This window comes from Leuresthes tenuis, unplaced genomic scaffold (assembly GCF_036924035.1).
Source record: "Leuresthes tenuis unplaced genomic scaffold, fLeuTen1.0.hap1 SCAF_18, whole genome shotgun sequence".
NCBI lineage: Eukaryota > Metazoa > Chordata > Actinopteri > Atheriniformes > Atherinopsidae > Leuresthes > Leuresthes tenuis.
The window spans coordinates 16,870,952-16,887,761 of record NW_027325372.1 but is presented as its reverse complement, the minus strand read 5'-3'; the positions used below and the strand labels follow the sequence as shown (position 1 = coordinate 16,887,761).

The 16,810-nt window shown below is 42.3% G+C and overlaps 1 protein-coding gene and 2 long non-coding RNA genes across 7 annotated transcripts; 1 reads left to right on the top strand and 2 right to left on the bottom strand.

The window, feature by feature from the left end:
- Window positions 1-2,479: 2,479 nt before the first annotated feature.
- LOC140275475 (uncharacterized) lies at window positions 2,480-9,144 on the bottom strand. 2 transcript variants are annotated; one of them, XR_011908406.1, is made up of 2 exons: window positions 8,885-9,144; window positions 2,480-3,108 (listed from the first exon to the last, which is right to left on the bottom strand). It is a non-coding gene; the product is annotated as an uncharacterized lncRNA (long non-coding RNA). The 2 variants fall into 2 exon arrangements; XR_011908405.1 differs by lacking the exon at window positions 8,885-9,144 and adding an exon at window positions 3,214-3,483.
- hoxa3a (homeobox A3a) lies at window positions 3,670-14,523 on the top strand. Of its 4 annotated transcripts, none has more exons than XM_072370948.1 (4): window positions 3,670-3,820; window positions 5,998-6,058; window positions 9,777-10,356; window positions 12,773-14,523. In XM_072370948.1, the coding sequence occupies exons 3-4, from the start codon at window positions 9,894-9,896 to the stop codon at window positions 13,564-13,566; spliced, it is 1,257 nt and encodes a 418-aa protein (XP_072227049.1). In that variant the 5' UTR covers window positions 3,670-3,820; window positions 5,998-6,058; window positions 9,777-9,893; the 3' UTR covers window positions 13,567-14,523. The 4 variants fall into 4 exon arrangements, with proteins under 4 accessions (XP_072227049.1, XP_072227048.1, XP_072227047.1 ...); XM_072370947.1 differs by lacking the exon at window positions 3,670-3,820 and adding an exon at window positions 4,364-4,693; XM_072370946.1 differs by lacking the exon at window positions 3,670-3,820 and adding an exon at window positions 4,364-4,747.
- On the bottom strand, window positions 14,253-16,313 carry LOC140275476 (uncharacterized). The gene is made up of 2 exons (XR_011908407.1): window positions 16,113-16,313; window positions 14,253-15,010 (listed from the first exon to the last, which is right to left on the bottom strand). It is a non-coding gene; the product is annotated as an uncharacterized lncRNA (long non-coding RNA).
- Between the last annotated feature and the right edge of the window lie 497 nt (window positions 16,314-16,810).

The window sequence follows — 16,810 nt, the reverse complement described above, 5'->3', positions numbered from 1 at the left end:
ACTATCACAGAGCCTTTACCCGGATTTTGTAGACCTGCATTTAAAATTGTGATGGCCTGTTCGAGTATTTGATAATTCCCTGTGTCACGCCCTAAAACATCAGTGCAGATGTCTATTTCAATACTTAAAAAAAAAAACACTTCAGTGAAGTGGAATAAAGTGAGTTGGCTACATTTCAGGGCATTTGCAGTGACATATAACTTGGTATTACGCATTTCCATATAGAAGAAGATCAATTTGCTAGCAAACATGTGAATCTGTAAATCTGTGCAGAATTGCCTGTGCAGTGTAGGTATGTGTCATCGAGTTGAGATTTTCATTGCTCACCTGTCTTAAACCCTAATCCGTAAAATGTGCATGAATGTCATGCGCATTTTATGCGGATTAAGATGAGATACGGGAGAAATGTGTGCTTCGCTAACAAGAAATTTTCGACCAAATCTGAATTGTTAGACGTGTCTGTCCACAGATATTGTTTTGACTTTGCCATCAGAAAGAGATCTCAACTATCCTTAGAGCACCAGAGTGTGAGTGTTGGTCACTACCTGCTACATCCAAACAATAGAGAGTTCAGCTCGGGGACACGGCCAGCACTGGCCAATCACCAGCGCGGAGCACTTCTTCTGACCCCTGACCTTTCGACACACACAATGTTCAGACCATACATCAGCGCAGAGGTCTCCGTCAGCTTTTTCTTCTTGTTCGAGATTTACCCAGAGACGGCGTGGAAACAATAACGATGTTTAAGTGTGAAACTGAGCCATGAATTTTCCCAAAATGATTCTCAGAGACAGCTCTTGTGCAGATCACCACAGAGACACCGCTGGCAGGACTTTAAGGGAGGGCAGACATGAGCAGAAACATGCTGAGAGCGCTCATCTTGTGCCGAACAATCGTATGCACGTGTTGACACAGAAGATTTAGCTCAGCGATTATGTCAGTAGGTTTATAATGGATGGGATAACAACACACATGATTGTAAATTATTTAGAAAATAATCCAAATAATCCTTAGGGTGACAGATGCATAGAGTTAAGATATATTTTAGAGGGCTGTTCGGTATGGCTTTTGTTGCATCTTGCATGTCGCCAAAATATCTATGCCCACAAAAGCAATATAATTTTAAAAAATGACCATATTTGCTCCAGAAATCATCTGTGGCTATTGCGCAGCAGGAAGATGTGCAGAAGACAACTCTGAGGCTGACTGGCACCGATTTTGCGCAGACTCCAACAAGTCCAACTATAGTTCAATTACAGATTGCAAGTCATTTGATTTGCGAATAGAGGTCACTTTCAGAGTACTGAAATTTTAATTCGCCCGTTCACGTGACTCGTTGAATAATGAATGCCCCGGGGGATCAGAAATAGATCTGAAAATCTGACTTATTTTCAGTTGAAGTGATGCTCTGCAGGGTGCGGGTCAGATCTCCTTTCTTCTGACAGAACTCTGGACTCAGATCGTCATGAGCTGTGAGTAGATTTGTCTGATTTTTATTTTTGGCTTTGGCGATATTTGCGTAAGATATTCCGGAAGTGAAGTCTGTTTCACATTTAGACGCAGAATAACAAATATTGTTAAGAATAGTTTTTTCCCCCTCAAAATGTAGCTTTTTATTGACAGAAAAAATTGTATCTAATTGAAATTCAGAACATCTAAATTGATTGAGAGAGCACTCAACAGATGTATTAAATCTGTTAACAAACGTTAAAAGTTTTAAATGAAACATACTTTATTAAATCTCTCAGCAAATATGGTTCAAAACAGCAGCTCTGCAAGTCTTTGATGTTGGATCATTGATTTAGAAACTAAATTGAGATGCAGACTGCACTTTAAGAGGTTCATGATACTAAACATTTTCATCTTATCTTATTTCATTTGATTTGATTTAGTCTTATTTCGTTATCTTGTTTCTTTTATTCTTTTCTATTTTCTTTGGTTTACTTTTTGTTCTACTTCATTTCATTTGGATTTATTTAAAGAGAATGTAGCTACAACACAGCCAAGTATGATCAACTGAAGCTGTCACGAATGGTGACAAAATAAACAAACTGCCTGCTTTTATGCTGGGAGTTTGACCTCAAAGTATGCATCAAAAATTGTGTTAGCTGCTTCCATGAATGCTGCAAGTGAAAAACTGATCGTGACATTAACTTAATATTTGAATATGAAAGTGTCAGAAACAGCTATCAAACAGGCGTATGTGGGCTTAGCTGTTGCTGTAGCTCAAAATAGAAGAACTATTTAAAGAAAGTGAAGCACATCCATTTTGACAATTTAACGTGAACAAATTCCCAAAATGTGCCTGGTAGATTTTTTTTCCTTTTTTTTCCAATATAAATATCAACATGTTATCAGTGTTATTCTCATTAGTGGAATCTGTGCATCATTTTACTTACCTCTAAAAATATGTCTGACAGCTAATGCACAATAGCCTACAATGAAACAGTGACAGCCACAATAAAGAGCCAGTAAAACATGAAAATAAAATGTGCTTTATTACAACCACCTTCAAGCAAACAGTTCCTCTGTCCTCGTCCGTCACAGTGTTGGGCTGAGGTTAATTAGAGATGGCTCCACTCAGCTTAAGGCGTTGAATTTCGCATTAGCCTTGATGTTGGCCGGTGTAAACCTCGCAGAGGCAGTTATCTTCGGCTGAGAGAATGGGTAATTCTAGCCTTGCTGTTAAAAGCTCCGAGTGTCAACATTGTGGGAAGATATGGACCACCGTCTGGCCAACATCCAGAGGTCTGCGCCTCTAACTTCTTTTTGTAGACAGTGATAAGGAGCCCTGATTTGTGTAAATACACCCGAAACATTTGTGTTATTGATATGTGACGCATCATCAGTCAATGTATTACTTTAGTTCAGATGGAAAATTTGAAAGTTATTGCATAAAAATGTTGGGAGGGGGGGTGTCTGCTACCAGCTGGGGGCCTTGGATTTCTATCTTCCTCACATTTTGAACCACAAACAACGTCCCACTCAAAGTCTTTACGCCTTTGCGCGGGTCAGGGAAAAGTTCAGGTGCAGTGGCGAAAGGCACCGTGGGATGATCTCCCAAATCACGGACACATAGAGCCACACATCCTGCTGACGGCTTCACATCTGTAAAAGGGGGAAAAAATAACACATTAAAGACGCAAACCGTTGGTCTAACGAAGGAGAAATAGCTTTCTTTCCAGAATTATTCCTTCAAAATGACCCAGACACGTTCTTCCTCACGACTCTTCCTCTAATCTCCCGTTTTAGATTAAGTTTAAGGTAAATTAATGGAGTTTGCCTCTGCTCTTGACTCTTAAAGTTTGCCACTCAAGTTGTAGTACGAGAGGACAAAGGCTCATGTGGGAGTGCGATGCTGTCTCTGTCCGCCCCAAATGATTAATAGAGGTGGTAGGATTTTCCACGCCCGCTGCTCGATGTTGACGGAAAACAAGCGCCAAACGGTGCCGAGAAGAGAGAAGCTCTTCCGGGCTAAGACTTTTGGCAGTATCTTGAGTGCCAGAAGCCAAATATTTTCCGTGGAGCACGTGGTAGACCTTTTAGAAATAGCTTTTTTTTTCTCTTCTTCTTATAATCGCGGATTTGGCAGCCAATAAACTCCAAAAATTATTCATTTTGGTCAAGCTTGCAAATTCTACCATCACTCAGCCGGTCATAGGAAATGCATAAGAGCATGTAGTTCTAATGAGGGTCCATGTACTGATCAGCGGGGTCGAGCAGCCAGTCTTTGGTTACCTCACCTCCACTTTCCGCCCACTGCTGACTGACAAGCACCCCTCAAGAGCACCAGGACGCACAGCCTCCTTGTGTATGACAGGTAAATGTGCAACGTTTGGTTTTTATTTACACCGCAGCATGCATCCTTTACTGATGGAAGACCAGAGAGAGACTAAGTGGTACTAATGCAAAAGTGCTACAACGAGGACGGGGGGGGCGATATTGAGTTGAGTTTTGTCCAACACACCCCACATGCAATGAAAGGAAAATCAGTTGAGGTTTTCGGGGGTAATGAATATGCCATCCTTAAATTGTGCTTTGTAAAGACAGCTTTTCCCATCTCACATGGTGCGAATTGTTACGCTTGTTGTGCTAACATTTTAGTTTCTGCCTCGCTGTGGGCTGCACTTGAAACTCTTTAAGGATTAGCCCTTTCAGCTGCTAACTGGCACCAAATATATGGCACTTTAAAACTGTCAGAACAGCCTTTCCCTGTGAATGGGCGACACGTGGAAAAGCTGCTTCTCAGTAAGAGGCTTGCTCCTCTGCCAGATACATTGCAGTGTCACATACCCCTCTTTTTTCTCCCTCCAAACTGATCCGTTTCTCCTCAGGGGCAATGACTGCCTCCATTAATGATTCACGGGCTCAAATAAAAGGGATTTAAGTTGACGTTGCGTCACGTGAGCAGGGCGCATAATACTGCGCGATGTTATGGCACTGGGAAGAAAAACCGGAGCCCCGGTCTGGCCATATGATGCAGATTATATGCTGGTTACCCCCACTTTCCGTGAGGGGGGTCCTGGCTTTGTAGTTTGTTTATCGAGAGGAGAAAAAGAAAGTAGAGGCGAGGCGGACAGAAAGAGAGAAGAGCCCGGGTTTGTGGATGTAATTTTGCTGTCACGGACGGATATGTTTTTCCACGCGGACAGAGCCTGAGCCTGGGCTTTGGGAGGATGGATTTTATTTTGAGGTATTTCCGCCGATTGTTCATTACTGTCGTGAGTTATTGCTGCGCGAGGCAAAGGTCAGTATAAAAAAGGGGGGTACATGGTTTTAACAAGGCGAGAAATATCAAGAAGCGATTGATATGACTGTGAATATCTAAGAATCAACAAGACAAGCATAACCTAAACGATTGACGCTTATTTTATATTGGTAGCTATATGAGCTCTTGCCCCGGTCCGTTAAGACTGAAGCGATGCCTTATTCCATGCTTTCAACACTGATATTTTACTAAATACATCATTGACTTCAGTGCTAGAATAAGATGGGAAAATGTAAAAGATTTCTGCATAAACTACGCCTTTAAATACACAAGTAGTCATTTGGTAATATGGGCCTGTGGAAGCCTTATGTTTGTAAATAAACTGGCCATCTATCGGTTTCCAAGAAACACCCAAACAGAGTGCACGGAGCTCAAAGGTTCAACCTGTCCTATAAAACAAAACACCTCGTGTCTTTACATGGGTTTATGTGTGTGCCTGCGCGTAAATGATACATCAAGACGAGCTCCATAAAAAGTAGGGGGAAAGCGGTGGTGCTGTGTCGCTCCGCCGGGGAAACGAGGATATAATGGAAGACGGAGTGCCATCCAGGACCGCGCGACCGCGCTGAGGTCACGGCGCTCCTGGTTGATTTATGGGCGCGGGGACTTGGGGAAGATGGTGAGCGAGAGCTAATGACTATTCGATCCGTTTGTGGAAAAGATGCACAGAGCAGCAGGGAAAAAAACAAACGCGTTATTTGCATAGGCCCAATTTGAACATTTTTAATGTTAAACTGGTAATAAGGAGTAATATTTACATGAGATGCTGCTTTAAAGGAGAATCTCTTTGTTGTTGCCTTTATTTGCGCATTTTGTTTATTTGATTCTTGCAGCCTTTTGCTTTTTTCCCTCCTTCGATTTGAAAATAATCACATTTTCTGTTTCATTGAATATGTAAAGATATTCACTCTATAAGAGATTCACTCTAAACGGCGATTTGGACCCTGCAACTGAAATTGAACAATTTTACCTGAAAATAATATTCAAATTTTCCTCTTAGTAAATTTACAAAATTTACTTGTGGAGCTAAGAAGTCTTTGTGAGCCATTAAAACGCGGGCCTAAACAATCGCGCCTAACGACCCAATAGTTATGATTAAATTAGATCCTAACCACATTATAGATTTTTAAAATGAAATAACATCAACGTTAATTCAATATAAAACACACGTGAAAATGTTGCACAATCCTCCAAAAGATTGAAAACATTTATTCCACTCCTCGTTGCAGAAATCCACTCCAGTAAATTCAGGCCATCCCACGGTCTCGGAAACACCCTGAGCTTCCTTCGGTAAGTCCATATATCTTTATTGATTTGTGTTATGAATGCTTGATGGTGATATCCTTATTCAATTTCTAATAAGTACCACACACGCCCACCAAAGCGCTCGCACGGCTACAGAAGCAGCCTATGGCTTGTACATTTCCGTGTAGCAGCAATTTGACCAGCCCGAGAGCAATAATTCCTTCTCTTCCACTTGTCTTTGTGGTGTAATTTGTCACCATAAAAGTGACGAGGAGAATCGCAGCTCTTGGAGCGGTGCCTTACTCATTTCAAAAACTACTTTCTCTGAAAGCCTTCTGCCTGTAGTTGCAACAGCCTGCTGCAGTGAAGTTTTTAAAAGTGCTTTTTCTTTTTATTAGCATTTCAGTTTTCTTTTTTGTTTCTTTTTCCTCCCACGTTATTTGGCGTCTTCTTAGGCGCGGCTGTGAACGAGCACAACCTCGCTGACTTTTAACCCTCTCCTCAGGGCCAAATTAAAGAGAACGACGAATCAGCATTTTAGCAAAGGACAAAGGAGTAAATAATTATACAAAGTGACAACATTGCTTTGTAAAAGAAAAAAGCAAAGTTAGCTGAAATAAATAATCCTCACGCGTAAATTTTTCTCCCACTCAGCTTCCCACGCCGTCCGTGTGTTGTACATTTCTAATTGTGTCATTGAATTTTGTCCCAGAGCCTGAAACCAGCAGAGAAGCTCTTGCCTCTGGCCGTGTTTACAGCTGAGGGGACCATAAATCTATTTCTCACAGTCTTTCTTTCTGGCTGCAAAAGATAGCATTACCACGCAGAGGGATTCCCCCCATGATGCCGGCTCTCTTCTCAACAGTTCCACGCTGCGTGTCCCCCGCTTTGCCTTTTGGTGATGAAACTTCTGCTCATTTTTCACACCATCCTCCAAGAGGGGTTTTCCTTTAATATATACGGAAAACAGCTTTGATGTGGAGTTGTGCTTTCTGATCAAAACCCACACCGTGTGTTCTTCGCAGCCAAGAAGGGAATATCAGGCTCAGAGATGCAAAACGAACTGTGCGCCCTTGTGCAAAAACGCTGAATCTTTTGCTAAAATACGGGTTAATGATTAAGCCACGAATAGAAGCCCTTTATGTCCCATGGAAATGGAAATGCAGCATGCTCAGCCTCTGATTATTCCTTTGTATTCGCCTTCTCTATCCAACATCCCAACAACAAGGTTCATAATTCCCCACCAGGACTCGGAGCAAATATTAAGAAAACGTTTTAAAACACTTTTGAGATGGATTATTTGGAACGATGTATTATTATTTTTGTTTTTGTTGTAGATGCACTACCTCATTTGGTTGGGGGAGGAGGAGAGGCAACCACTTGATTTGTACTGGCTTTCCAAGGCGCTACTTCATTTGCATAATTTTTCTTGTCTATGGTGACGCTCTGGTTCGGGGCAGTTCACTGGTGTCTGCATGGTACTGGTGAAGGATCTCATAGTCAAGCATTGCCTTGGCTGACGTTAATATTGCTATGAAGACCTGTCCATTGCTCTAGCATGACGATAAATTCAGTCCTGAGGCCAGATAACTCTTATCTCGCTGACCCGACTGCTCACGCCTGCTTTCGTAATCTCGGTTTACCCATCCACGTCGAGTAGGAGAAAAAGGAAAAGGAAAAAAGGAAAAGGGGGCTTCTCTCGGCTCTTCCCTTTTTGTTGTGGCTGCTAATGCTTGGTGTATGGCAGGGCGCAGTCTACTACTGCTCCTTCACCCAGTCAGCCCTGCTTGCCTGCCTGCCTTTAAACTTTTCTCTGGATTACTGCTTTGATCGATTTCGTCGCTGAATGAGAAAATATTGCTCGGTGCTCTGCATTCATCGTGAGAGGATAAGGTAAGCAGGCCAGAAATAGGCTCCCTCGGTTGTAAATGGTGGAGTTTGTGTGTCGCGCGGTGATTTATCACCGTTTGACTTAGATCTCGGTTCAGGAAGAGTTCACACACACACAGTAAGGCAGCCAGATTTCTCTTGCGAGGAGCAGAGGGTTGCGCACACAGCTCAAGTCTGTCTTTTGTCTTTCTTTCTCTGCCATTTATGAATGTCGCAATGGTTCGCCAAGAGATACACACTACAAAGCTTTCTGATATCTCTACCCGGCCATCATGAGTGCAGACACAGTGAAGACACCTTCTTTCAGCCTGCGGTTGAGTTGCGTTGAGGGCAAGCCGGGGGCTCATTTTAGACTGATTTGTCTCTTGGTATGCACGGATTCAAGAGAGCAGAATTAAACCATTTTCTTTTTTTTCTTTTCTTTTTTCAAAATAATTCAAAATTCTGGACTTCTGGACCACTTCTGGGCCACAGTTTAGGCCAAATTACGAAAGAAATAGCCTATTTCTTTTTTTATTTGCGACCTACAGAAGTCCTGTATATCTTAATTGTTGGGGTCAGATTTACATAAACTAATACATAAACTCTAGGCCTTTTAGTCAAAACTGTTTAAAGTAGGATTCCATGCAGTATTTGTATTTTGTTTAATTTTATACACTGTTTTTATCAAGTTCTGAAATGATCTTCTAACTTCATTTGGGCGGCGGGCAGTGCTTAATTGTATGGTAGCGACACACAAAAGAAATGCATGAATTCAAATCTATACAGCGAAATAGAAGATAAACGTAAGTAATAATAATAATGTAATAATAATACATTTATTAATAATTGTAAAAAAAAGTATTATTATTGTTATGATTACTATTATTATGGGTACCCATCACTACATTGTATAATTGTATAAAGATTCCCCCAGAGGACCTGTGGATGTGTGTATATCATGGTTTATAGTTTCCTACTCTAAATAATCCATGCTGTTACCTGCATGAATTGCGGGTCTGTAGCAGCAGGCTCTGCGTCCTCCCCGGGTTTCTGTCCGCTTTTGCACCGGACTTGGCTGTTTACCGGGCCGCTCATTCCAAGCAGGCAATCCCAGTCCTCTGACCCCCATATATCACCGCGACGGGCAGCTCGCGCCGACAGCACCCCCGACAGCAGCCATTATTATGGGCCTGCGAGGAAAAGTTCACGCCATGGTCACGATGCACGTATGCCTGCCCGGTTTTTCAGGTTTCCTCGGGCCCTTTCATTTATCTTGCGACATGCAAAGGAAGAAGAAAGAAGGGAGAGAATGTGTGTTTTCTTCTTTGCTCTAGGTGGACATGGTTTCCCAGTTTATTCTGTTACAAGGAGCGCGTTTTCCGATGGTAAAAAAACAACAAAGAAAATCAACAAAATGGGTTAAAAGTGTGTCGACCACACGGAATATTTTCACCTGCTACAGAGGAAATCAGATATACTGTTGACAGCCCTGTTGGTAGAATAATATTGTAACAGAAATATTATTTTCCTGTGTGGTAACCCGCTAACAAGCCATTTCCACAGCAGACTTTTTACCCTCTGCATTCCCACCATGATGTGTACTGTAACTATATTAATTTTTTAGCTCAGGTTTAAAATGTCACCCAGTTTCTTGTTAGGTTTCTAAACTATTTGACTCGAAAGCGTTTCTTTTTTTATGTTATTTGGCACAGATGGTAATACAAGGTTAGAGAGTGCCTTTGTGCCCCGTGTAAGCCATAAGGTAAACGGTAATAGTCTACAGAATTGTTGGCCCTATCTTGCCTCCATAGTCTCCAGTGTCAGGTCTGTATTGAAAAGTAAGATGGATCGCCACCATTTCTCCTCCTCACAGTGCTTCTTGTAACCCTAGGTTCACCCAAGGAGGCCATTGGCGGAGAGGCGTCACGTGACCACGGGGTGCCAATGTTATTCTACAAGGGTGTCAAGACCCTGTCAGTTTCTGAAATAAATATTGGGAAACGGCGAGATGCAAAAGGCAACCTACTACGACAGCTCCGCAATTTACAGTGGCTACCCATATCAAAGCGCAAATGGCTTCAGTTATGATGCCAATCAGATCCAATATCCCCGGGCCTCTCATGTGGAAAGTGAGTACCATCGACCTGCCTGCTCCCTGCAGTCTCCTGGTGGCTCCGTGGCTCTACAGAAGCCGGGGGAGATGGCGGAGAGCTGCGACAGGACCACAGCCATTCAGGCGGCGCAGTCCAAGGTTCTTCCCGAAAGCAATCAACCGCAGGTGCCGGTGTCAGGCCCACCCCCTCCCTCACAGTCCCCCGGTGCTATCAGCCAAAACGCAAGCAACGGGTCCAACCAGCCCGGTGCCAAGAATGGCTCCCCAACATCTACCGCTCGAAGCAAACAGATCTTCCCCTGGATGAAGGAATCCCGTCAGAACACCAAGCAGAAAACAACCAGTAGCTCCAGTTCAGGTACTCGCTGCTGCTGACACTCACACAACTTGATAGTTACATTCATGCTGAGGGAGGATACAATGTACAGGGGGTGAGGGTGGGTGGGCAGGTAAGGGGTTAGGAGGAAGGGGGGAGAAACCACAACAGAACAATACTTAATGACTGGGAAGGTCATAATGTTCAGTTTTGTGTGCTGGTGGCAGAGAGGGGTTCATTTCACCACATCATTTTTAACTTAGTGGTATCAGATTGCTCTAGACAGAATGTACCATACGCCATATATTTGGTTCCCTAAAGTTATTCAGCAACTGCAGCCAAGAATACAGCCAGATCAACTATCCAGTCAACAAAATTGGCCTATATCTACAGGTGCTGCTTTCACTGAGTCCACGTCTGCAAAGGTTTAGTTACACTGCGTTGAAGACTCGTAAAAAATAACTTTATGCATCTAATATAAGGCAGTAGACTGTAAAGGAATTCTGTGGCATATGATCTCGCCTTGTTGTCCCCATGCCCTGCAGCTGACCTGTCCCTACTGTAAACATGCATCTCCACTGATCACATAATGTTCCCTGAGAGACAGCAAACAAACACACACAACAGTTGTCTCAGTTTGTCCTGCTGTTTTGATTAGAGGAAAACTTGGTGGGTCAGTGTTTGGGAGGGGGAGGCCATTATTAGAGTCAACCTAAAACTTTAGAAATCCTCATCTTCCCATGACCCTTTGTAATTTTGGTGGGTAGTGTTTCAATTAAGGTAGGGGTTATACACAACGGTGAGAAATGAAAATGCAAAGTTGAGAGGCTTCATTTCAATTAGCTGTATTCTGGATTTTCTTTTTTTTCTTTTTTTAATGGTATGCATGAGATGGATCTTGCTGTCTTGATGAGAAGGGGACTTGGTCAGGGTCGTGAGTTTAGTTACTGAAACAAAGAGTTGTAAATTTATTTTTAAATAACCCGAATAACTCATTTGAGTTCCCTTGCATACGACTTTTAAGGGTGGTTTAAACTAGCTTTTTTAACATCACAACAAAAGTCCATATCAGACAACCCTTAACACTCAATTTATTCATATATATAAGCCAGATGCTGCTGTTAAATGAAGGACACAGAGGTTGGTTTGGCAGATTTGGGTTGGGGATGCGAGTATCTTTTCTATGACTTCATGATATTATAAACCAACTGGCTATTTAGTTACATAGTCATCATTACTACAAACTATGCCGTTTTTATAAGTAGGAATTCTTGAGTAACAACTTATATACTTGCTAACATCATTGGAGGGACATTTACATTTACATTTTAAGCAAGAACTATATGCAGAACCCACTTAGATTAGTGGATTTTTTTGGGTCAGGATTGAATTTAAATATGTTTATTCATTTCAGAAATTCAAATTTGTACAGTCTATGATAACACTTTAAAAGGCAAATTAGTGTGGTTTAAATATGGCTTTTACGTGGGAAGATGGTTCGATTTGTCTGTACATGACACACTGAAGTCTGTTCCGCACGTTTTACGCACAGCTTGTATGCAAGCCACGCCATGCCTAACGCATGCAAGGCACGTTTTTGAATCCCCATCTTATATAAATCACGCCATCAAGTCTTTAAAAAAAAAAAAAAAAAATAATCCAAAAAAATCCCCTTGTTCGTGCGTGATCAGCCAACACTGCCCTACCTACATGGACATGCAATAATCCACGTGGCAACTTCTCTTTCATCTCTACAATATCATTATGGGTCAGGTTATGTCATGTTGCATTCCATTTACACCAGGTTTAGGAGGCAGGTAGTGAAATGTATTAAATGTTGGCCATCTGCCATAATAGTAAGTAGACCGACCTTGCTATTCTGCAGCCAAGCTTCAGTCTTTTAGGCTTATCAGCAGGGCAAGTCGAGCTGTTTCATATGCGCTGAGGAATAGACTACAAGGCATGCGCCTACATTATGCGCGTGCTACTGGGCAAGTGTGGGGCAGCAAAAGGGTTAAAATGCTTCAGTAGAAAACTTAAGGTCGATTGGTTCCATATCAAATACCGAATCTAGTACTCTTCAGTTACCTTTCTTGTCTTGCAGTTAGTGCGTGCACGGGCACATTGATTGTTAATTGTATGGAGCCCTGATGATAACCCCTGTGTCTGGCGCAGATTTGTCAAATTGTTGAGATATTTGCATTACATACTCTTGTTAAGAAGAAGGAGGAGCGAGAGTTGACGATTTAAAAAATGTACTTTAGTCGTCAAAGGTCTATTTATCTAGTAAACACCGCCACGGCCCCCTTCTGATAGAGTTTCGCTATCAGTGTATGTGTTGTCACACGATTCTGCTCTCACTCTCACTCCTCTGTCTCTGCCTCTGTCTCTGTACCTCTCTGCATGTGTGTCTGTAATGGATTACTGACTGACATCCTCCTCTCTTTTTCCCTGACAGTGGAGAGTTGTCCCGGAGACAAGAGTCCTCCGGGGTCAGCAGCTTCAAAGAGGGCCCGGACAGCTTACACTAGCGCCCAACTTGTGGAGCTCGAAAAGGAGTTCCACTTTAACCGGTACCTCTGCAGACCCCGGAGGGTGGAGATGGCCAACCTGCTCAACCTCACAGAGAGACAGATCAAAATCTGGTTCCAGAACCGCAGGATGAAGTATAAAAAGGATCAGAAGGGCGTCGGGATGATGCCTTCTCCTGGTGGACAGTCCCCGCGGAGTCCCGTGGGCCCTTCTTCCGGTGGTGGCGGTGGGGGAGGCGGATACCTCAACTCTATGCATTCTCTTGTAAACAGTGTACCATATGAATCCCAGTCGCCGACGTCTTACAGTAAACCTCATCACAATGCATACGGTATGGCTACGTCATATCCACCTCCATTAAACAACTCCCTCAACAACTGCCCGCCCTCCCAGAAGAGATACCCCGGGACAGACTCGGCCACGCCCGAGTATGACGCGCATCCCCTCCAAGGCAATGGCAACTACGGGACACACTTGCAAGGAAGCCCCGTTTATGTCGGCGGAGGTTACATCGACTCAATGCCCAATTCTGGGGCCTCTGTTTTCGGTCTGACCCACCTCCCGCACCCAACGTCCACAAACATGGAGTACAATGGAGCAATCACAATGGGCAACAGTCAGCATCATGGAGTGTGTGATCCGACACCGACATACACAGACCTAACGCCGCACTACTCTCAGGGAAGAATCCAGGAAGCGCCCAAACTAACGCATCTGTAGCAGTGGCGCTGTCTGGATCACTCCGCCCATTGTCTCGTCCACCTTCAGACATATTACTGCTTTGTTTCTGCGCCTCCTCGCGGCTTTCACATTCTCTTCTGCTTTTGTTTATGTTCTCTATAGTTTGATGTGTGAAGTAGGGTAGGATAAATAATCACGACTTGCTTGAATTTTCCTCTATTTGCTTGTGTCATTGTCTCACAAAGACCTTTATCTAGACTGTTTAGAGCGGGTGGGAGGGGAGCGCAGCATAGCCTATGCATAGGCCTATTTAATCTTTTCTTTTAAAAATCTTCTTTTAATATTGAAACTCAAACAGGGTATTATGATCACATGTTATTCATTTTCAATGTGAAGTTGTCTGTGTTTTATTTATCCGCAGTTGAAGTATTGTGTTTTTTTCTTTCTTTTCCTTTTTCTTTTGCATTTTGTTGCACTTGTGTAAGAAACCTTAAGAGCCACGAGTTGGGGTTCTGAAGGAAATATACGTTTTCAAAAACAAGGGTCACGAGCTTACACGCAACCTCCCTTGCATATGTTTTGTTCTATTGGACTTTCTAATGTTATTTATTTTTGTTCTCTGCAAAATATAAAAGACTCCATTAGTATTATTTGACACCCCTCCATCTTTTTGTGGGGAGAAGGTTGTTGGAAAATTAGCGTCTCGGCCCTGTTCAGCCCGTACATGTCTGAGGCTCCTCGACAGGAGCAGCAGCAAACCATGTCGCCATTATAGGCTCTGTTTTCATTTTTTTTTTTCTTCTTCGAGGAGGTGTTGTATTTTCTCAGCGAATGTAAAATCAACCAGTCATGCAATAAGGGTGGAAAGAAGTAAACACGTTAGCAGTTTCTTTATTGAAGAAAAGAGAAACACACACATCATTTTTTTTTCGATGTCAAACATTCCATGCTGCTCCAGTTCGAAGAAATGAATAAAAGAACTGAAATAAAATGAAAGCATTTCCTTCAGTTTTAATTAAGACTTCTCAGCAGCATTTCTCATGGTTACAAAATCAAATCCAAGCCAATTTCCCTTTCAAACAGATCATTTCTAGATTTAGTATTATTTGATATAGGCCAATATAGCTTATAATCATGAATAACAAAGACTGGAGGAAAACAAAAACACACAAATGTACACAACAAACAATTGGTAGTAAAAGTGAAATGTAAAGAAATAAATCTAAAAACTAATTTCAAAAAGAGAAAGTGACTGAGATTACTCAGATTTATAGTAAACAAAATAACGTGGTCACCTTACTCACCGATTACATAAAGAGAACTAGATAAATACCCAACACTGAATAACGACTGGATCTCTTTTTGTTTCTCGCCTCTGCTCGATTCGATGTAAAGAAAACTCAAGGGTGGCCCTCTCCCCTCCTCTCATCTGCGTGGGAACATCCATAATAATAAAAATGTCACCCGGGTCCTCGTGGAGGTTCTGCAAGGAGACAACAAGCTAAATGAGAAATCGTTTAAAAAATAATTCGCTGATATGTTCAGTCAGTCAAATGCGGTCAAAGAGGATACAGTCTGAACTAGAATCATAAAGCAGATTATTTGTGTCATTATTGTGTAGATTTGCAGATGGCAGCGCAAAGCCACTTCAGCACAAAGAACCTCGGTTAAGACGATGGTTACAGCAAAAAGAAATGATCGATGGAAAGCTGACAGTGTGATGCTTTAAAATTTTCTTTCTGCCTTTTCTTTTTAATGAAAGGGTTGTATAAAAGCAACCTTTTTCAAATGTATTTTTGTTTTTATTTTTTTATTGCTTAATCAAATATTTCATCGTATTCAAATTTTCAGAACGCAACACAGGCAGAGCTGGAGGTACAATGTTCAACTCTGGAAAAAAAAAAGAAGCAAATATTATTATCCTTATTCTAACAAAAAAGATTCTGTCCAAACTTTGGCTTACTGGTTCATTTATAATCTGTGTTTTTGGATTTTTTTTGTTTTGCTAAACTCGTTTTTTCACCAAAGTGATTGATATCAGTGGGCATGAATATTAGTAGCCCTGACATATGGTTAGCAGGGAAAGCTAGAACAATTGAAGCATGGTGTGTCACAGGAAAAAAAAAAGATGCATTGAGTATTTCTCATCCAACAGACACACACACTGAGCGATACATGCACACTCATGCACATGCATACCCAGCAGGACGACGGTTTGACCTATATGCGTCTCGTACAGGTAGCGCACAAATAGTGTTTTAACTGAAAGAGAACGCTCGCGTTCCCCTTGTTTAATTTCATCCGTGGGAAAGTGGTCCTAAATCAAACCTGCTATAAAGATAAGTGTGCAGGACAGGCTGGGGTCCAGGCTGAATGCCGCCACCCACTCCTTTCCTTGCACACAAAGCCCGTGCGTAATTCCAAAAAACCCATCCGTCTCTTCCCCTAGCAACTCTGTTCTTCACACAGTCTGGTCCGCTGACAAACCTATGCTCACACTAAAACGAAAAATATACGCCCTCTTGTATATTCACAAGTATAGGACAAAAGCCAGGTGAAGAAGCCTGCTTCCCCCTCATACTCACCGTTGGCGCATTACCGCCTTCACAGAAAGGAAATGGTCGCATCTTGTGTGGCTGGCTTCTTATTTGTCTTCTAAAATATCCCTCCAGCGACAACCAGACTATAACTGCGAGCAGAAACTGGTTCTAATCTGAGTGGCCAGTGTTTCTCAGGGCTTCCTGGCTGCATTTGATCTGGGGGAGAGTTAGAAGCCTTAAATGTGTTGTGAGGGCACCGAGCTGTCAGACCTTTTGGCGAGTAAGATTGATCGCGCGCAGGCTTCCAGGACTCTTTGTTTGGTATATAAGCAACAAACTGAGAGAGGCCTTCTACTTCTCTTCTTCCCTCTGTTACTCACTAAGTCATTTTTTTAAATCAAATACAGCCTGTACTGCCTGACTTGAAACATTCTGAATGTGGCTTTTACAGATTATTCTGGAAGGGCAATGAAACCAAACATGGCGGGGAGTCGAGCGATTCAATAACATTCACCTCTGCATAATAACGCTGCAAATGGATTCGTTGTAAAAGGTCGATTGTAACCAAGTTGATATTTGCTTCGGTGTAATTTCAGGTGGGAATGATAATGAAAATACAGTGAGGAGGCTTTTCCCGACATTGCAGCCAGTGTCCTTCCTGTCTAGTCTTGTGGCGTCTAAGTCTTAAGAGAAGATTTTTCTTAAGACTGGGATGGCATTTGAAGGAATTAACCATGCTGCTT